This window comes from Excalfactoria chinensis, chromosome 19, assembly GCF_039878825.1.
Source record: "Excalfactoria chinensis isolate bCotChi1 chromosome 19, bCotChi1.hap2, whole genome shotgun sequence".
NCBI lineage: Eukaryota > Metazoa > Chordata > Aves > Galliformes > Phasianidae > Excalfactoria > Excalfactoria chinensis.
Genome location: NC_092843.1, coordinates 7640273 through 7661184, shown reverse-complemented (window position 1 = coordinate 7661184; position 20912 = coordinate 7640273). Strand labels below are relative to the sequence as shown.

Sequence of the window (20912 nt, the reverse complement as noted above, 5' to 3'; positions counted from 1 at the left end):
CCAGCCCTTGGTGCTGCCCCGCAGGGAGCAAGGCAGTGCGGGTCCAACTTCAAGGCAGTTTGAGCGATGCCAAAGGCAAAGGTTTAATGCAAAGGGAAATGCCTTGGAAAAGAAGGCCTTTCCTTTTATAAACAACTTATATTATTTGACTATTACCTGATCTGAATCTCTGCTTATTATTCCTAGCAATAGTAGACAAAGGTTTTTAGTTTCTTCCTTGTGTATTTTCTTCTCTTGCGTGCGCAGAGGAAAGTTACATCAGATCACCACAGATATGTGTAGGGAAGCTCCGCCAAGCAGCTCCCGCAGCCGGAGCATCCCCTTAGCACAGCCCATGTGCACTCTTCTGGCAGCACTGCATGGATCCCACGCGCAGGAAGGACGGCTCCTCCCTGAGTCCACCAGCCAGACCCACCAGCCTCTATGCCACAGCTCACACCAGCTGGTTCCTTTTCTTTCCTTTTTTTGGCTGATTTTCTAGATAGGAGAAGTTGTTTTCAAACCTCTGGTAAGAAAACTTTGTGCCTCACTTCAGTGTTTGTACATTAGAGGAGTACAACAGCAGCGGGGGAACAGCCAAAAAAATGGGTTATTTTTTGTTGGGTGGTTTCTGTGTTTTGTTTTTTTCCTTTTTTTTCCAGCCATCTTCTTATTAAGCCCTTTGCACATTCTGTGCCAGCAATAAACCCCAGCACTGGGACCTGGAGGGGAGGAGACCAGGAGGAGGGAGAACAGTGTGTGCTCAGCCTCAGCTGCACCATGGCCAGCACCGTCCCATCACGGCGCTGGAGCTGTCACCAGCCACAGCAACACAGCCCTCACCATTTATTGCCCTTCCTTAAGTGTCTCCTCTTCTGGGAGCTGCTGCCGCCGTGCCTGAAAATCTTCATCTGAAAGGCAGAGGCAGATGAGTCAGAGTTTGCAACTACCCCACATGTGATGCCAGTCCCACATCAGCAAGGTGGCACAGTGTGGCATGGCACAGCACAGAATGGCACAGCATGGCACAGCCTTTCTTACCGCACGAGTGTCCTTCGACATCATCAAGAAGATTTGCTGTGGACGCAGCTGTCCCCAGCCTGCAAGCTCTGCTAAGGAAAACCAGGACCTGGTCATAGCACCACAAACTGCTCCTCAGAGCCCACAGCTATGGGGGCACCTGGGGATGCTCCTCTCCAAACTGCAGCCTCACAGAGTCCCCAGGACCACCTGCATTCCCCCAGCAGTCCCAGCTACCGGAGCAAATGGCAACAAGCCCCTTTTAGGATACACCTGGTGCTTCAACAAGTGTTTTCTTTTTGACTTCCTCATCTTTGTCTTCTCAGAGAAGGCTCTGGCGAGTTCAAACAGCTTCTTGCGCGTCGCTAGAAGGAAGCAGCCCAGTGAGGGTCTCACCCCAAACTCCCCAAAAAGCTGCCAGGAGTGGTGGGGAGGAGATAGCTATGGACAAGAGCCAATGGTGCTGGAAGCAGCCACTGTGGTGCTGGGCACCGAGAGCCAGGTCCTGCCACCAGCAGAGATGCAAGTGGCCCCAGGCCAGAGGTGCTGGTGTTTGTACCCTTTCATTGGGATCTCTGTGGTATTCCCTACCCATGACTACCACAGGCCACCCCAGTGGGTCTTGGCCAGCTGCAGTCTGAGTCACGCAGCCCAAGGAACTTGTGTTTGTTTTGTAATGGGAGAAGCAAACTGCAACAGGCTTAAGAGGAAAGGGAGAGCTATAGCAAACTCCTCTGCTTCCTCTGCTGGGATTCCCATCACCACCTGCATCATCAACACACACCACAAAATATCCACGCACTCCTCTAGCCCATCATGGGTTTCCTGTTGCCAGACTGAAGCCTAGAAGCCAACTCACATTTTCCCATGTGTTTCAGTTTGTCTCTGAATAAGGCATCGTCAGACACAGCACTGCCAGCCTCGCTGGCTCCAGGAGTGGCTACATCACCTGAAAGGCAAACATTTGGGCACCATCAGCACGTCTGGTCACTGGCAGAGCTAAGTAACAGTGAGCAGGAAAAGAGCACAGCACTCCACACCTGGTTCTGGGTGACAAAACCCCTCCAAGATCTGGGGTGCAGAAACCCATCAGGCAGTGACACCAACTTACAGCTGAGTGGCTGCATCTCACCCACCCCAGCCCCAGTCGGGGACACAGACAGCTACCAGTGCTAATTCTGTCCCCAGGCAGCTGCATCGCTTCTGAGGTTAATCAGGATTACTTGGGTACAGTCATTACGTCTCCCAGGCACAATCCTCTGTTCCCATCAAGACAGCAGGCTTTGTCACCCCTGGGAACTGGGTCCAGGGGAGGAACAGAGGCAGGACATGGGAGTGGCTCGGTGGGAAGGGTACACAGCACCCAGCTCCATCACCTGTCTGCCCCACTGCCATGTACTTTTAGGAGCTCTGTGCAGCAGGGAGGAAACAGCTGGGTTCCTCCCCACACAGCCACATCACATGGCATGGCACAGCATGGCATGGCACAGCATGGCATGGCACAGCATGGCATGGCACACTGGGTGGAGCTTTGCAGCATCCTGTTGTGCATCTTGAAATTACCTGGTGTTATGGAGGAGAAACAGAAATCATTGCTGACAGCAGCACTGGCTGACTTGGATTTTTTTGACTCGTATTTCAGTCGATCTGAAAAACAAAAAGCCCTGGTCAGACTCTCGAGCTGGCACGCACAGCTTCATGCTCCTTGTCCATACATGCCCACTGCACTCAGTAGCAGCAAAGGAACAAGCTCTGCCACACCCCAGGGATGTCTAACATTTCCACAGCACAGCTGGGCGCAGTGGGAGCTGGCAGGCAGCTTCCCCCAGCACCATCACTGCTGCAGCGCAGCGACCGCAGGCACTCTGTGGGAGCCCACAGCAGAGGAAGCGAGCGCCCACCGAAACGCAGTGGTTTTCCAGCTGCAGCGGATGGGGAAGAGGTTGACACACCGCAGCAGGAGCAGCCTCCCAGAATGGGGCACGTGCCTGAAAAGCAGACAGAGGTCTCTAAAGGTGCTTCTCACCTCTCTCCAGGGCAAGGAGGAAATCCCGGTTCCTTTGCAGCTCCTTCATGAACTCCTCATTCTGCAGGAAGAGTGCAATCCGCTCGTCCTCCAGGTACTGCTTCCACCTCCTCTCCTGCTCCAGGGAGCCCTGGCCCCGTGGCACAGGCTGCCGGCATCCAGGGGAGCCCTGTGCAGAAGGAAGCATGGGCAGAGGTTGGTCCATGGCCACAGCACAAAGCTGCTGGATCCCACATCTGACACCAACACCAGGCAGAGCCAGGGGGACATTGCTGCATGGGAGCAGAGCCCTTGATGTGGGAACCATCTGGAAGAGCGCTTTTTCAGATCACATTTTTAATTTAAATACATAGGGTTGAAGCAAGATGTGAAAGTGAAGGAAAAAGGTCCTGCAGCCAGCATCACTGCTTTAATTTTGCCCAACTAAAAGGAGGAGACTGCAATTTCCTGCTGGCAGTGCCCCGGTGCTCGTGCTCTCTCTCACCCTCTGTCACGGGGTTCTCTCTAGAGCTCCCTCGTGACAAGGGAACAAACCCAGGGGAGCAGGAACAAAAGTACCTCTCTTCCCTAACAGCGCGGTGCGGCGCGGCACGGCGCGGCGCGGCCCGGCCACGTGCGCTCCGGGAGAGGGGACGGGTAGGGAGACCGCGAATGGGTCTGGGAGGAAAAAGAAGAAAAAAAAAAACGAAGAAAGGATGATCTGAGAACGAACGGGAGTTTAATAAACCCAGTAACACTAAACAACAACGAGAGAGTTTCAACAATGAGAAAACCAAATCCTAATCTCACCGACGGGCTGTGGGAGGCGGGAAACTCCGACCACGCTGTCTCCTCGCCGGGCGCCGGGGAGAGAGAGAGAGAGAGAGAGCCCGTCCCCTTCCCGACCTCCCCTCCGGTGCCGCTCCCCACATGCCCATTTAAGGCAGCCCACAGAAAAAAAACTTGTCCCCTTAACTCCCATTATCCTACATGATGTTTTGATGTGGAATACCAACACCAACCAAATTATAAAACCATAACATTCCACCCCTTATTCCACATCACTACATCATGCTTAATCAACATATAAACAGAACAGTAGTTAACATGCATTACATATGTACATACATAGATATATATACACACATGGAATCACAGGCTGCACTCCCCCAGCATCAGATTTTCCTGTGGCACACACTGAACATCCCCATCCTTCTGCATCACCCACCAAGTGCACCCAGGTCCCTGTGCAAAAACAGTTCCGCGGAGGGGTCTCCCCTTTCCAGAGGCTGGGAGAACCCAAACCGCTTTTCCCAGTATACTCTTTACATGCACCACAGGGACCTTGTCTCCCTCCACGGTATGCAGGGAGTTGGACTGCGTAGGGCCGTCTCGGTTGGCTGATCCTCGGGTGTTCACCAGCCAGGTGGCTTCTGCTAGATGTTTCTCCCAGTTCTTAAATGTTCCACCACCCATCGCTTTCAGCGTGGTTTTCAGCAAACCATTGTGGCGCTCGATCTTACCAGCAGCCGGTGCATGGTAGGGGATGTGATAGATCCACTCTATGCCATGTTCTTTGGCCCAAGTGCTCACCAGTGAATTTTTGAAGTGAGACCCGTTGTCTGATTCGATCCTCTCTGGGGTGCCATGTCGCCACAGGATTTGTGTTTCCAGACCTAGTATGGTGTTTCTGGCAGTGGCATGGGGTACCGCATATGTCTCGAGCCACCCAGTGGTTACCTCCACCATGGTGAGTACATAATGCTTACCATTACGAGTCTTTGGCAGGGTGATGTAATCAATCTGCCATGCCTCCCCATATTTATACTTTTCCCATCACCCTTCCCCCCAGAGAGGTCTCATCCTCTTGGCCTGTTTGATCATGGCACAGGTGTCACAGTCATGGATAATGTGCGCAATAGCGTCCATAGTTATGTCCACCCCTCGGTCTCTAGCCCACTTATGTGTTGCATCTCTGCCTTGATGGCCTGAGGTTTCATGGGCCCACCGAGCTAGGAATAACTCTCCCTTATTCTGCCAGTCCAGGTCTATCTGGGCCACCTCAATTCTGGCAGCTCGATCTACTTGGTGGTTATTTTGTTGCTCCTCTGTCGCTCGACTCTTGGGCACATGGGCGTCTACATGACGCACCTTTAGGGCCATATTCTTTGTTCGGGCAGAGATGTCCTTCCATAGTTCAGCGGCCCAAACAGGTTTACCCTTCCGCTGCCAGTTGTTTTCTTCCCATTGCTGCAGCCATCCCCATAAGGCATTGGCCACCATCCATGAGTCAGTATAGAGGTAAAGCACTGGCCATTTCTCCCGCTCAGCAATGTCTAGGGCCAGCTGGACAGCCTTTACCTCTGCAAATTGGCTCGATTCTCCTCTTCCTTCCGTGGCCTCTGCAACTTGTCGTGTGGGGCTCCACACAGCAGCCTTCCATCTGCGATGTTTCCCAACAAGGCGGCACGATCCATCAGTGAAAAGGGCAAACTTCTTTTCATCTTCCGGAAGTTCGTTGTATGGTGGGGCTTCTTTGGCGCGTGACACCTCTTCTGCCAGTGGTGTTCCAAACTTTTTACCTTCAGGCCAGTCCATGATCACCTCTAGGATTCCTGGACGGCTGAGGTTTCCCATCCGGGCCCGCTGTGTGATTAATGCAACCCACTTACTCCATGTGGCATCTGTGGCATGGTGGGTGGAGGGAACCTGCCCTTTAAACATCCAATTCAGCACCGGCAGTCGAGGTGCCAGGAGAAGCTGTGTTTCGGTGCCAATTACCTCAGAGGCAGCCCGGACCCCTTCATATGCGGCTAAGATCTCCTTTTCAGTTGGAGTGTAGCTCTCTTCCGACCCCCTATATGCTCTACTCCAAAATCCCAGGGGTCGGCCTCGGGTCTCATCTGAGGTTCTCTGCCACAAACTCCAAGTGGGACCTTTCTCCCCAGCAGCAGTGTAAAGGATGTTCTTCACATCCTGTCCCATTCGTACTGGCCCTAGGGCCACAGCACGGGCTATCTCTTGCTTAATTTGCTCAAAGGCCTGCTGCTGTTCAGGACCCCACGCGAAGTTATTCTTCTTTCGGGTCACCTGATAGAGGGGGCTCACAATGAGGCTATAATTTGGGATGTGCATCCTCCAAAAGCCCACCACACCCAGAAAGGACTGTGTCTCTTTTTTGTCAGTGGGTGCAGACATAGCAGTAATTTTGTCAATCACATCTGTTGGGATGTGACGACGCCCATCTTGCCATTTCACCCCTAGAAACTGAATTTCTTGGGCAGGTCCTTTCACTTTGTCTCTCTTAATAGCGAAACCAGCAGACAGGAGGATTTGGATTATCCGCTCTCCTTTTTTAAAAACCTCCATTGCTGTATCACCCCACACAACGATATCATCAATATACTGCAGGTGCTCTGGAGCACCGCCCTGTTCCAACGTGGCTTGGATCAGCCCATGGCAAATGGTCGGGCTGTGTTTCCACCCCTGGGGCAAACGGTTCCAGGTGTACTGAACACCCCTCCAAGTAAAGGCAAACTGTGGCCTGCACTCTGTGGCCAAAGGGACAGAAAAGAACGCATTGGCAATATCAATGGTGGCGTACCATTTTGCCTCTTTCGATTCCAGTTCATACTGGAGTTCCAACATGTCTGGCACAGCAGCGCTCAATGGGGGTGTGACCTCATTAAGGCCACGATAGTCCACTGTCAACCTCCATTCTCCACTGGCTTTACGCACTGGCCATATGGGGCTGTTGAAGGGTGAATGGGTTTTACAAATTACTCCCTGACTTTCTAGTTGTTGAATTAGTCTATGGATGGGGAGCAAGGAATCCCTATTAGTACGGTACTGTCGTCTGTGTACCGTTCTCATGGCAATTGGTACCCTTTGTTCTTCCACCTGTAATAAGCCCACAGCAGATGGGTCCCCTGATAGGCCAGGCAAATCAGACAGCTGCTTAATGTTGTCTGTTTCTATAGCAGCTATTCCAAAAGCCCATCGGTATCCCTTGGGGTCCTTGAAATGTCCCCTTTTTAGGTAATCTATTCCAAGTATGCAGGGAGCCCCCTGGCCAGTCACTATACGATGCTTCTGCCAGTCTTTACCAGTGAGGCTTATCTCGGCCTCCAACACAGATAGTTCCTGCGAACCCCCAGTCACTCCATGTATATGTATCAGTTCTGTCCCTTTGTAGCCTGAGGGTATCAGAGTGCACTGTGCACCGGTATCCACCAGTGCCTTATATCTCTGTGGTTCGGATGTGCCAGGCCACCGAATCCACACAGTCCAATACACTCTATTATCCCTCTCCCCCCCCTGGCTGAGGGCAGGGCCCCTCTATTGGTTACCTGCAGCAGCAGAGGCAATTTCAGTATTGGCTGACCTCTTTTGTAATTCTTTCACTCGTGCTCGTAGTGCATAAGTGGGTTCGTCATGCCACTTCCTCATGTCCTCTCCATGCTCACGCAGGTAATTCCACAGGGCACCACGTGACATAGGCTCACTGCGGTCATTCACTCGAGCAGGTGGGCGTTTGCGTCTGATGGCTGAGACTGCCACAGGTTCACTATTATTCCTTGCCGCGGACCAGTTCTTCAGCAAGCCGTCTAGTATTCTCTCTACTTGGTCCAGTCTGTTCCCCACTTGGCAGATGGCTGCAATGGAGGCACGGGTTGGCGCTAGTGTGCTCTCCGTATTTTGGAGTGCAAGGATAAGCTCAAAGATTTGAGGTCTTCTATCCATTTCTTCATACCGGTTAGCGGCTGCTAAGAGTACACTGGCATATCTGTCCGGTGCTGACCGTATGAGCTTCTTCCATATTTCAGGAGTAGTGCTCACCTTCTCCGGGTCATGGCCATCATGTGGGTCCTCAGGGACAAACATGGGATCATACAGCATCTCTGCCACAGCCATTTCTCTCAAGCACTGAATGCCTTCCTCAGCCGTATTCCATTTTTTCAGTACAGGCTCCAAGTCACTTCTGAGAAGAAAAGTTGTCTTTACAGCTGATAGTATTCTGTCCCAGAGAGTGGCGACTCCATCCAGACATCTGCTGATCCCTCTATCAACAGATGGGTTTCGAGAGATGTTTCCTAATTGACGAGCCTCGTTGCAGCTTAGGGACACACTGCCGGCCCCACTGTCCCAACATCGAAGCAGCCAAGTGACGACGCTTTCACCTGGGACTCGGGTGAACTCCTTTCTCATGCCTTGGATTTCAGTAATTTTCATAGGTTTACGAGTAGAGGAAATGGTGACTTCCCCCTCATCATCACTATCCTCTCCATGTCTGTTAGTCTTCTGAGTTGCCTTCTTTGGTGGTTTTGGGGAGGGCCCCTCGCCGGGATCTTCCTCTACTTCCTCCTTCCGTTCCAGACGTGAAGATCCACGTTCCCATCTCTGGCCTTCCACTGGGGCGACTGACACTGATGCTGGTGCTTCCTGTGGTTTGCTGGGATTGACTTGGAGGTTTTCCTTTAGGGTTTGGATCTCATTTTTGAGACTCTCTATCTCCATCATAATCCGTTCGTTCTGAGATCCCCCTGAGCTACACCCTTTCTCAAGGTCCCTCTGGTGTTCAGGGGTAAGATTACCTGACACCGGGGGTCCTGATGCTTCTAGCCTTTTTCCTAAGTCTCTCACTACTGTTTGCCAGTCTCTCTGTGTTTTATAGGAAGATACTATATTTGTTATAATCAGAGAGACTAACAACACCATATCCCATTTGACACCCCAGTCATACTTAAGGAACTCAGAGCATTCATAAGCCAGTCCGAGCACAGTGTCTGTGATGTTTGTTAGGCTGAAAGGGAGCCAGTCAGGTATCCCTATCACTGGCTTCCATAGGTAGAATGATTGTACAACTAACCCCCACATCACTATGCTCTGAAGCCGGGACCACAGGAACATAAGGACCTGCAGTCCTACATACAGGGCTGCTGAAATAAGCAACTTCACTACTGCCCAAAACATTGCCCAGAACGCTGCCCGCATTCTCCACCAAAAATGTCACGGGGTTCTCTCTAGAGCTCCCTCGTGACAAGGGAACAAACCCAGGGGAGCAGGAACAAAAGTACCTCTCTTCCCTAACAGCGCGGTGCGGCGCGGCACGGCGCGGCGCGGCCCGGCCACGTGCGCTCCGGGAGAGGGGACGGGTAGGGAGACCGCGAATGGGTCTGGGAGGAAAAAGAAGAAAAAAAAAACGAAGAAAGGATGATCTGAGAACGAACGGGAGTTTAATAAACCCAGTAACACTAAACAACAACGAGAGAGTTTCAACAATGAGAAAACCAAATCCTAATCTCACCGACGGGCTGTGGGAGGCGGGAAACTCCGACCACGCTGTCTCCTCGCCGGGCGCCGGGGAGAGAGAGAGAGAGAGAGAGCCCGTCCCCTTCCCGACCTCCCCTCCGGTGCCGCTCCCCACATGCCCATTTAAGGCAGCCCACAGAAAAAAAACTTGTCCCCTTAACTCCCATTATCCTACATGATGTTTTGATGTGGAATACCAACACCAACCAAATTATAAAACCATAACACCCTCCCCAACTCCCACTGCATCCATACATATGGAAAAGCAGAGCCACACAGCGCAGGATCGATCTTTCCCTTGCCTACAGTATCTATCTACAATATCTACTGCTGCTCTCAAAGTGCCATAAAAAGCAAAGGCACACAATTACCAGGGAAGAGAAGGGCAGCTGCTCCTCTCTCCCCTGAGCCCCAGTGAAATGGTATGTTCCTATTCCCAGAAAGGTATTATAGCCTGAGAAGCTCAACTTTCAGGCAATTATATATGGCAATATAACAGGCTGCCTTCAGCACCAAAAAGGGTAGGGAAAAGCTGATGCATCTGCAGCTGTCCCCAGGCCCCTGGCATCCTGGGAGGGCACCAGCTCTGCTGCAGGGGTGCAAAGTGGCTATGGGATGCCCAGGGGATGAGGAGCAGCCAAAGCTGAGCTGGTGCCCACTGAGACTGTGTTCGGTCCCCACAGGGTGCTGTGGTGCCAGCCCCAGAACTGTGAAGGAGAGTATGAGTACCATGATTTCCCACAAGGACACTCCCTGGTTTGTACCAGATTTTGTACCTCACATACACAGTATCTGAGCATCAGGCCTCACTGCTTTGCCCAGGAGCACTGGCTGGTCCTAGCATTTCCCAGCAGAGCAACAGAACTGATTTTCAAACTGATCAGAAGCAACCCACGACTCTTGGTCGTGCCACAGGGGCTCGGAGCTGGTGCTCACCTGTGTACGGGCAGCTTGCTGGGGCAGGATGCGCAGGAAGTCCTCAGGGAGGTTGCCCAGCAGCGGTGGGTTCCAGTTCCTGTAGCGGCCAGGTCCCGGCACATCCGTCCTGCAGTGAGCACAGCCAGAGCCTTCAACCAGGGGGAACTCAAACACCACCAAATGGTTTTATACAGCAACCCGTGTCAGCAGCCTCCTGCTCAGCTCCCCGAGAGTATTCAGGGAAATCTCACTGTGCCTGACTATCTTACAAACCCACAGTCACAGCTGCCAGAGAAGAGCTGAACTCCAGGGCTCTGTCACAAACCTGGCTGCACTGGCCCTGCAGAGAACCCGCTGCCTTTCCCTGCCACAGGCATGAGGGCTCCTAGTACCAAGAGACAAAAGGCACCAAGCCCCAGCCTCACAGCACCTGGTGTTTTCCAGAGGCAGCAAGCACTCCCTGTGCCCAGGAGCTGATTTTTGCCATTCTACCCACTCCATGAGTAGCTCTCTCACCCCCTCAGCTGTTTATGTTTTAGGGCCATTTTTTACCCAGCTGTGAGCTTCCTGCATCCCCCTTGACTTCACACTAACGCACAGGCAGCAGACTCACCTGGGTGGGGGGGTGGGAGGTGCACGTGGACTGCCCAGCACCTGGCTCTCGTAGGCTGGGGGGGAGTACACTGGGGGAGGTTCCTCATCCGAGCTGTCTGGCTCCAGTGTGCGCTCAAGGATCTGGGGAGAGGAGGAGAGGGTGAGGATGAGCTGAGCAGTGCTGCGGGGAGGACGGGAGCCAACACGCACTGGGCAAGTTTGGGGCACTGTTCTGTAGGGAAGAAGCACAGCATTTTGGCACTGTGGGCAGGAGCCAAAGGCCTTCTATTGATTTTGGGGAAGAAAGGAGGGAGAAGAGTAGTTTGGCTCAAGCCTCAAGCATTGCCAGAGGCCAATCAGCTAGGCTGCATGCTACAAACCGGCCAAGTCAGCATTCAGATGGCTGTCAAGTGGTGCCATGAAGTGTGGCTGCAGGCCTGCAAGGACGCCAGCCCTGCTGTCCTTCCCTTACACCCAGTTGTGCAGGGGCCAGAAATAAGACAGAACGAGCCCAAGCCAGGCACAGCGGTACCTCGGGGGGAATGCTGTCCTCCGAGTCCGAGCTGTCCTCACAGCCACTGCCATCCAGGTTCATCTGGAGGAGCTGGTCGATAGTGGCATCCACAGCGCCGTTGTTGGCCCTCAAAACGCACTCGATGATGTCATAGTCCATACTGGGGAACATGGTCTTGAAGTCCTCCATGGCCTGGTTGAACTCCAGCCGGCGCACCTGCCTGGCGGGGCGGCTGTTGTTGAGCTCCTGTGCCGAGGAGCCTCCGCGTGAGCCGCCATTGCTGCTGCTGCGCCGAAAGAGGCTGGTCATGGCGGCGGGCCGGGTGAGGTGGGCACCTCGTCACGGGGCACAGCCCCGGCTGCTGGCCGGCAGCATGGGTGGGCAGCAGGGGCACTGCTCCCCACAGCCACAGCTCCGCACGTCAGCCCCCGGTGCGCTGCAGCATCCCAGCACCTGCGGGCACAGAGATGTCACAAAGTCACCGCCAGTGAGACACGGGACCCCAAGGACGGGGGCAGCTTTGAGCTCGCCAGAGCCAGGAGCAGCAGCCGGACTGAAGCACAAGGCACGTTTTTGGCAGCACCTTCGTATGAAGCCCACCTCAGAAATCCCCCTTCTGGTGTTTTCTGCTTCCTACTGGAGAAAGGACTGGGATTTATAACTTCCCTCTTTTGTGGTTCTACCCTATTTGCTCAGCCTCCGTGTGTGGCCAGGAAGCTGCAGGCAGGGGCTGCACGAGGGCACTGTCAGTGTGAAGAATGCACCCAGGGCACAGCAAGATCTCAGAGGGGGAAATTCAGTTAAACTCCAACTACTCAGCTGCACCCCCGTGTGTGCAGCACGTCCCCCAGGAGGGCATCCAGGAGCTCGGGTTGCCGTGCCAGGCGCCGCACAAAGCAAACACTGCAAGGGGAGAAGAATGGCACCACCTCCACTGCAGAGGGCCCCACAGATTGAACATCGCCAGGTTTGACGTTTGTTTATAAACATGGTGAAATCTCTCTTTAAAATAAAAGATGGAGTCATCTCAGTGCAGGGGGCTAAAGCATTTTGCAGCGCAGCAAATCGACCCTTGGGAAAAGCCACCAAATCCAAGATTAACATTCGCTTTAAAACCATAAACAGATTATATACAGCTACTGCCTCCCATTTGGAAATGCAGGGACAAATTCAGTTCTGGATTAACTCCGCCGTTTAAAAAGAATTACCCCAAGAACACTTTTGATCCGTAATATCATTTTCAAAGGCTTTTTCCCAAGTAGCAGGCGGAGAGTTCAAGATAACTGTCCCTACATTTGTATTTAATTGAGAAGAACATGCCAAGCACATTTCTTAGTAAAACACTGCATAATCAGATTGAAACCCATTAAGCAGAGCGGCAGCCTCTGAAGGTCACCCGGTGCCCCACACCCTGCGCAGAGCCACGCTGCACATGGGAGCCCAGCCTTGGGGATCACCAGGGAGCACCTCATCCCATCCCTGTCGGTCAGGCTTTGCTCTGGCATGCTGGGAGCAGTTATGAGGCTCTGGACAACTTGGTTCCATTGAGCCCACACCAGATAGCGTGACTGGGAGCAGCTGCCTGCGGAATAATTGAAAGCTTCTGGTACTAAGATGAAAAAAAAAGTGAGGGATGGGGACACGTGAACACCAAAAAGGCTCTGCTGCGCGTCTGGCTCTGAGCAACACCGAGGGACTGACTGCACTGTGAAGACATCCTGCTGATGATGTCGAGAAATGAAAAGCACTACATCATCATGAGCTAAAATCTGGAGAAAAGGAAGTCACCTATTGGCACAACTCAACAAAAAAGCTGAAAGTTCCATGCCCAGGATCCTCCTCTGTCCCTGTCCTCAGGGTGAGAAGCAAAATCTCCACTGTTGGCTGCTGCCTCGATGCCAGCAAGGGGCTGGGAGGGCGCCAGGAAAAGCAAAATCCTTTAGATTGCCCAAAAAGGAAGGAAGAAAGTTGGCGGCCGACCGTGACCCGAAGCGAGGGCACAGCCCAACCCTGTGCAGAATGGACCTGTGGCGTGGGCTGCTGCCTGCAGGCTCACCTCTGTAGGCTGCAGCTGCACCACACAGCAGGCCATGCCCATGGAGTGCCCACAGCCACGCTGTTCCAGGCACAGGGCCGGCACAGCCGGGTGATCCCAGTGGCCGGGCAGTCCGTAGATCCATGCTGGGAAGAGCAGTTGCTCAGCTCTGCTGAAAGCAGTCCTGGCAAAGGAGCCAACAGCTGTAACAGCAGCAGGACCGACTGCTCCCAGCCCTCACGGCTCAGCCTTGGCACCGATGTGAAGGGGAATGTTCTTTCCCAAAGTCTGCCGCAGCTCAGACAACAGATGGGGTTGTTTAAAGGCGGCTGAACAGGAACAGCCCCTTTTCCCCTGCTATTGCCATGCTGCGTTCGTAGGCTGTCCCTGCTCAGAGCTTGGGAGGGAAAACTCTGAGTAAGACTCAAACTGGAGGCATTAAGCCAAAACAGTGCTTCAGCCCCAGGGCTCTGCCTTCAGCCAGGCCCCTACAAAGGGACTACACTGCAATGGATCTTGGAGCTCCGGGACTGCTCAGTGTTGGAGGTGTTTGCCCAGCACCGACTGTATTAGGATTAAAACCAGGATGAAAAGGAAATGATTGGGAACAAAAATTAGTGTGTACCAGCACATTGAAATTCAGAGCACACCCCAGGGACTTGCAGGATATGGCTGCGTTAAGTCTCCAAAATCTCCTCTGCCACCTTTCTGTTCTCTCCAGCAGCCACACACACCTCCAGGTCTGTGCCCGCACTCTGATCCTTTCACACAGAGCCAGGCAGGCATACGAGGTGTGTTTGAGGGTCTGCCTATGGCACAGGCACATTGTGACAACCTTGCTGAGGACATGGGTGGGTTTGGACATGAGCACTCATCCGGCAGCTGTGGTGCCCTCCTTGAGGTGCCGGAGTCCCACACTGGGGTTTCCCTGTGGTTAATCCCAGATTTTATGTGCATTTGCCATGCCACAATTACAGCCCCCACCCTTCCAAATGAGGCTTGTATTAATGAGGTAGTGCCAGATCTTAATCAAAAGCCTGCCTGCCTGGTGAGGCCGCCTTGCACAGGATTCATTGGAGGTAATTTGATCTTGGTAGGACGACATTCCTGAAATAGTTGAGGGAATTCGAACATGAAATCAGGTTTCCAGGAAGGGATTAAAGAAAAATAGGTCAAGCAAGTGTGGACAATGAAAGTAACCCCGTATCCCTCCGTATGGGTTAAACGCATCTCTGTTCAAATCTGTCTGGTGTCAACGTGTCATAAATTAGAAGCAAGAGGCTGCCGAAAGCAGAGGGGCAGATAGAAGGTTATCCCGCAGGGTGGCTGAGCTGCTGTGACCTTTCCTCCTCCAGCTTTCACTGCTGACATCAAAATGCATTGGCCCCAGCTGGAGGACCGGCGTGTGCTGGGGCTGGGCTTAAAGGTGGCAGAGGGCAGGCGGCCGTGCAGGGACATGCCCTGGGTCAGCGCTGCCCTAAGCTGCATCGCTGGCTTGCTTTGCTGCACAAGCATTGGTGACCTCAGCTGCTCCTTTGCCGTCCAAGCACTGTGACCAGTGTCAGCATCCCCCTGGTTCACACCCATGCGGAGGTGCCAGAGCCAAACTCAAGCTCAGAGTCTCCTCTCAGTACTCTGCTTGCCTCAGTTTACCCATCTGCACACAGCCAAAGGTGCCAGCCAGCCCTGCAGCGCTCTGGGGCTGCTCACAGACACACTGCTGGTGCCAACACTGCACTGCAGGCAGTCCCGTCCTGCAGAGCCCTCACGCCATATGGCGCACAGCCCCGTCCTCAGCCACTTATCCCTCCCTTTGTGCTCCTGGCTCAGCACAAACCCTTGCACAAAAGCACTGGGGAGCTGCAGAAAGCAAAGAAAAGAAATTCTTGCAGAGACAAAGGTGCTCAGCTCTGGCAGTTTGGGAGCAGGTTTTGTCAGCCCTGCACCTCACTGCTTCCAAGCTTGCACAGGAGCTCAGCAGGAAGAGAAACAATGGTTTGGGGCAGGCAGGCACTCAGGGTCTGAGCAGTGCCAGCACCATGACACCGTGGTGCCGCAGGGCCTGCAGTCCCCAAGATCTAAGGGCCATCGCTCAATGCGCAAAGGAACAAAAATGGGTATTGATTCACCGAAGGCTGCGTGGAGCCGAATGAGCGCAGAAGTTTCTATGGAAACAAAATGAGTGGAGTGAAACTCTCACTCATGGGCATGGTAAATTATTTACCAGGACAGGCCCTTGTCCATTAGGATCTGGTAAAAAAGATTTAGAAGTGGTCATTATGTGGGCTGCGCAGAGCCGCCTCGGTCAGGTCGCCGAGATCACGGGCACCAAAGAAGGCAGACACAGGGTGGATGAAACCCATCGCTGCAACTCGAGGGCAGCTCAGAGCCCCATCCTAGAGTCAAGCACTGCAGACAGAAAGGATTAATTAAGCAGCAAACGGGAGTTCCTGGGTTTATGAGTCACTAAGCCATATGGCCAATGGAAGCCCTGTAAAAGCACCGAGCTGATAATCCAGGCATTGCCATGCCCTTGTTGTCCTGGGACACGGCATCACAGTGTAACCATGCTGTTCTTCTGTCTTCCCTCGAGCTGGGTGACATTGCTCAGCAGAGGAGAACGTGCCTGGAACACTACACCTCATCTGGGACTGACAGTTAACTGACAAGGCAGCCCTCCACTGCAGGAGCGCCAGGAAGGCTTCCCAAGGACCCTCCAGCACACTGTGGCTGCAGGAGGGGGAGATAAAAGCCCTTGAAAGCCACAAGATCACGTTCGCTGCGCTCCTTCTGCTCCAGCACAGCACATCAGGATTTGACATGGGAATGATACACATCCAAAAGCCAGGACAGTGCCTGGAGAAGTGTTCGGCCCTTCCCCGGGTCGCTTAGCTCCAGCTGCCAGTGGCACACAGGCCATGTGCCCCAGCATCACACTCTGCCCAGCCACCAAACTAGGGCGCACTCTTCCTCCAAGCCCACTCTCACTTTTACTTTGTTATTTTTAAGTTTGCATAATTAATTCACACGCAGCTCCGTCGCCGCACTGTCCCAGTTGCTTCGGGCTCATCTGACAGCTGCAATTATCAGCCAGGGAGGCTAAAAGTAGCGAGGATTTTATAAGCAGTGGTTTAGGACAAGCTAGAACGCTCCATCAGCACAAGAGGATTAACGTGGCACCGCAGCTGTGCTGTCCGTCTGTCTGCCCCCAGCAGGGCTGTGAGCCCTCACAGCACCCCAGTGCTCCACATCCCCTCTCCAACACCACTCTCATTCCTCCCCAAGAACAGGGAGCATGGAATTGTCCCCATGGGATGTCCCTGTGCCCCATCCCCACCAGTGAGCCCCAGCTCCAGTACCTTGTAGCACACCCGCCAAGCTCCGGACCTCCTGCGCACGCTGTCCTCGTGCCAGAGCTCCACTGCCACCTGGAAACAGGGAGGGAGAGAAAGAACAGTTAGAATGTACTCCATAAGTGAGTCAAACTCTGAGATCAGCTCGGGGCTGGAACGTCACAGTGAGTGAAACACAGGTGTGCCCTGCTCCACTTTCTGTAGACAGTCTGCCCTCTTTCCCCTACTACCGCCATACAGGTGAAGGTGAGGGCAGGGATGGACGAGATGTCAGCAGAAGGAAGAAATGCCACCCCTGGGATTTGGAGCTCATTTTCCAGCAACTCAATGGAACTGGGCTGGGAGGAAGCACAGGGTGCCAGAGAGACATGGGAGTGCAGTCAGGCGCCCATGGGGCATGGCACAGCACTGGGTGAACTCTTTCATGGCAAAGGAATCTGTTCCATTTATGTACCTCCAGATGCTGAGAAAATCCACCCGGTCTGGAGCCAGACAGGAGGGCAGCTGAATGCACTGTGGGGTTGTCACCAATGCCAATGAGGGCAAAAACCTCCATGGTGCTGCCCCAGCAGCTCCCAGCCCAGCAGCATGGCAGGGCCGTGGAGCAGCCCAGGTGTGAGCGGCAGCTCTGCACAGCACCCTTCCCTTGCACCCTGCCCACAGAGGGGACATGGCAGCATGGCACTTGGGAAGCCACCAGGGCTTCTCCCTTCCTGCTGGCTTGGATTTTAAGACACTTGTTTGTTTGTTTGTCGCTGGGCAACCAAGAGAGGATGGAAAAAAAAAATCAATATCACATTGTCACCTATGAGTCACTGCTCCCAGCTGGATGAAACACCCCATTCTTCCCCCAAGACATTAGGGAAGCCTTAGGGAAAGGGGAGAAGAGCCTGAGGCGCCCCACGGCCAGCAGCACTACCCCCAGACCTATGCCCCATCCTCCTCCTGGTGCCCACATGCAGGAACACCGGCTGGTGGCCCTGGGACGATTTTCCAGGGCCTTGAAGGCGGTGAAGGAATTTGCATTCAGATTTGCATTTCCTAATTGCGCCTCCGGGTTTCCTGGGACAGCGGCCGGGTTTGGTTTCCATGGCAGGTTTTGTGCGGGCTGGGAGAACCGAGGAGGGCACAAAGGGGCCACAATGGACCTGCCACTCACCAGCATCAAAGGCAGCACCGGGAAGGGGGCACCACCACATCCCCCCCAGCACTGCCAGCGCCAGACCACGGAGCCCCGGAGCGGGCAGTGCTTGGAGGACAGCGGTGGCTTTGGCACCACTCATGGCTGCTTGGGACGTCGGTTTCTGTTTATTTTAAAGGTTGATGGTTTCAAGGAAAGGCACTGCAGGGCCTCCTGGCACTTCTTAGCCTATTCCCAAAATGAGAAGTTAATCAAAAGCCTTGTTTTTTAACATTTTCCAGTTGAAAAGTCAGTGCGTTTTGGTGGTTAATACGTGCGTCAGGGACAGCTAACAGCACAGATGTTCAAAAGAAGCTTTAGAGAAAAAAAAGCAGTTTGAAATTTAAACAAAGTGTCTCAACTGACCAGATCCCAAGTTTCTCGAGTTACACCACACCAAATGAATGTCTGAATAAATAAATTGTCGGTTGACCTTCTGTCCTGACTGTACGTGGAACTCAGCCCAGCAGCAGCCGTCCTCACACCAGCAGCTGCTCAGGGCCTGCACCAGCAAAGCACCCGCGTGGAGCAGCAGGTGGGGTAGGGGCGAGGGGGATTTGCTCTGGTAGTGCTTGAGTGCTGCAGCCTCACAGATCACAGGGCTGAGCACGGCACAGCTCAGCACGGCTCGGCATGGCACAGCGGTCCCACTCCTGGTTCCATTGAGCAGCCAGAGGGAAAGGGCAGGAGCAGCCCCACTGCATGCTGTGGTTGACAGTCCCTCAGCAGAAAAACACAGGGCAAGGACTAGTTTGGAGCAGAGTTTGCTGATGCCTTTTTATTAAGTTCCCCATGAGAGTCGCCATTTGATCACTCTTCTCACACCCCTCGTGCCACGGGCACCAACAAAAGCTGCCACATCCCCGTCACAGCCAGATCACACCAGAACTTGACTTAAACCTAACCCGCAGATGCCTGAGATGACGGAATAGAAAGGCTCTGAGCTCCAAGTAACAGGCAAACCAGGACAGGCAAAACAGCCACCAAAAGCCACAGCATTGCCACTCATGCCCACGAGTACCCACTGATATCGACAGCTCACACAACCCAAGGCGGAAGGCAGCAGCACACAGCTCCTACCCTGAGACTTCATCCTCATGGCAACAAACTGAGCACAAACCACCTTCCAGCTCCCTTCCCGGCCTTCCTTGTCCAAACGGGGCTGTCCGCCACACACAGCATCCCTGTTATCTTTACTTGCACAACGTGCTTTGGTGAGAGCTGATAAGTGCTTGCTATCACTGGGGGACGCCACACACCACTGTACACCCCACCAGCCCCACGGTGCTCACACACCTGGAGCCCTGCAAAGGAAAACCCCACTCTGTGACGCTGCAGATCCCGCTGGGTGCTGGTGTCTGGGCGAGGGGCTGATCAAGGTGAGCGAGATGGAGGAGGCAAAGAGCAGAAGCCTTCCCTGGGTGCCACGTGCCCCTGGGCACTCCCACCAGGCATCCCTAAACCGAGGGTCAGTCCGGGACAGCAGGGTTTCCTCCTAGATATTGTCACCCCCACGTTTATTTTCAGTGGCAGCAGTGGGAGGAGGTGTGAGGAGGAGGAGGTGCGACTGCTGCTTTTTTCTGAATAATAAAAAGGAACCTTCCAAACTGCCTGAGGAGGCTGACAACACTGCAGTGCTGCTTTGAAGTGGTGATTTCCAGGGGCGAGGCAGCTCTCGCTGTTCTCTGTTGCCATTCACTAACGATAACAGAACGGGGAACCCCGGGCTCACACGGAGCCCTGAAACCTCCGTCCCCACCCGGAAGGGCAGCTCAGCACCCAGCCCGAGGGCCACAAACAGCTCCAAGACCACCGGCGCCTCGGTGCACGCGGGGCCTGACACACCTCCCGCGTTAAGCTCTTCCATCCATCCCCAAGAGCGACGTCCGGGGTTGAAGTGCATCGCGCTGTTAATGGGGAGCAGGGATACGGGACGGGGCCGCCAGAGCCCGCAGGAGAGCTCCGTGGCACGGCCCCAGGGCAGGCAGCCCACGCAGAAGCGGCGCCTCAGGCCACCCGGCCGCGATGGGCAGGGCCCGCCGTCCCGCGGACTGAGGCACTTCGCCGCGCTGCCCCGCACCCCAAAGGCTCTTCCCGCGGCGGGACGGCCCCGGCGGGAGATGCCCGAGGGGCGCAGCCCGGCAACGGGACGGCCGCTCCGGGCGGCGAGCAGGCGGGGCCCGGCCGCGGTGCCGGGCGCTGGAAGGAGGCTCTCCCCGGGGCCGGGCCGCCGCCGGAGCCACCCGCGGCTTCATCCCGCGCTGGGCCGTGCCCGCCGCTCTCCTCCCCGCGGCCCGGCTCCGGCCGGCTGCCCCGAGAAGCCGCGCCCGGGCCCCGCGGTCGCCGAACCGACGGCCCCGTCCCCCGCCCCCCCACCCCCCCCCGCGGGTTCGGCCGAGCCGGGGGCAGCGGGCGGGCCGTCCTCGGAGCCGCGGACCCTACCGCTCCCGCCCGGCCCCGCCGAGGCTCCGCGCCGCGGCCCGCACAGGCCGGGAGGCACCGCCCGCCCCGCTCGGCCCGACCGCGGCGCACAAAGAGCCGAGCCCGGCCCGGCCCGGCCCGCCCCCCTTACCGGCGCTGCGGGGGCGGCGGCAGGCACGAACCACGCCGGGAACCATGGAAAGGAGCCGGGACGGGAGACGGACGTGGCTGGCGGGCGGGCGGGGGCGGGGGCGTTCGCCGTGCCCGGCGGCTGGGGGCGGCGCGGCGGGGCCGGGGCCGGGGCGGCTCGGGGGGGGCGCGGGGCCTAGCGGCGGCCGGGTCGAAATGCAGCCGGGGCCGTCGGGACCCCTTTTCCCCCCGGGGGGCACAGGACCGCCCACCCCACCCCCCTCGTCGCGGAGCTTCGCGGCCCGTTCTGCCCGCCCGAGGCGTCGAGGGCGCAGCACCGCCCGATCCGCGCAGGCCTCGGGGTGGGCCTGGCCCCGGTGCGTTTCCCGCTGCGCCCGGCGGGACTGTCGCGGCTGCAGGAGCGGAGCCGCCGCCTGCCTGCGGGCTGCCAG

The 20912-nt window shown here is 55.2% G+C and overlaps 1 protein-coding gene across 2 annotated transcripts; it reads right to left on the bottom strand.

Moving 5' to 3' along the window:
• Positions 1–450: 450 nt before the first annotated feature.
• Positions 451–20622, bottom strand: CUEDC1 (CUE domain containing 1). 2 transcript variants are annotated; one of them, XM_072353278.1, is made up of 12 exons: positions 20483–20622; positions 16737–16805; positions 11361–11795; positions 10848–10969; positions 10253–10361; positions 3026–3194; positions 2563–2646; positions 1859–1948; positions 1271–1364; positions 1021–1079; positions 823–890; positions 451–701 (listed from the first exon to the last, which is right to left on the bottom strand). In XM_072353278.1, exons 3-11 carry the CDS (start codon positions 11649–11651, stop codon positions 826–828), a joined length of 1083 nt encoding a protein of 360 aa, XP_072209379.1. In that variant the 5' UTR covers positions 11652–11795; positions 16737–16805; positions 20483–20622; the 3' UTR covers positions 451–701; positions 823–825. The 2 variants fall into 2 exon arrangements, with proteins under 2 accessions (XP_072209379.1, XP_072209380.1); XM_072353279.1 differs by having other exon boundaries at positions 451–477.
• Between the last annotated feature and the right edge of the window lie 290 nt (positions 20623–20912).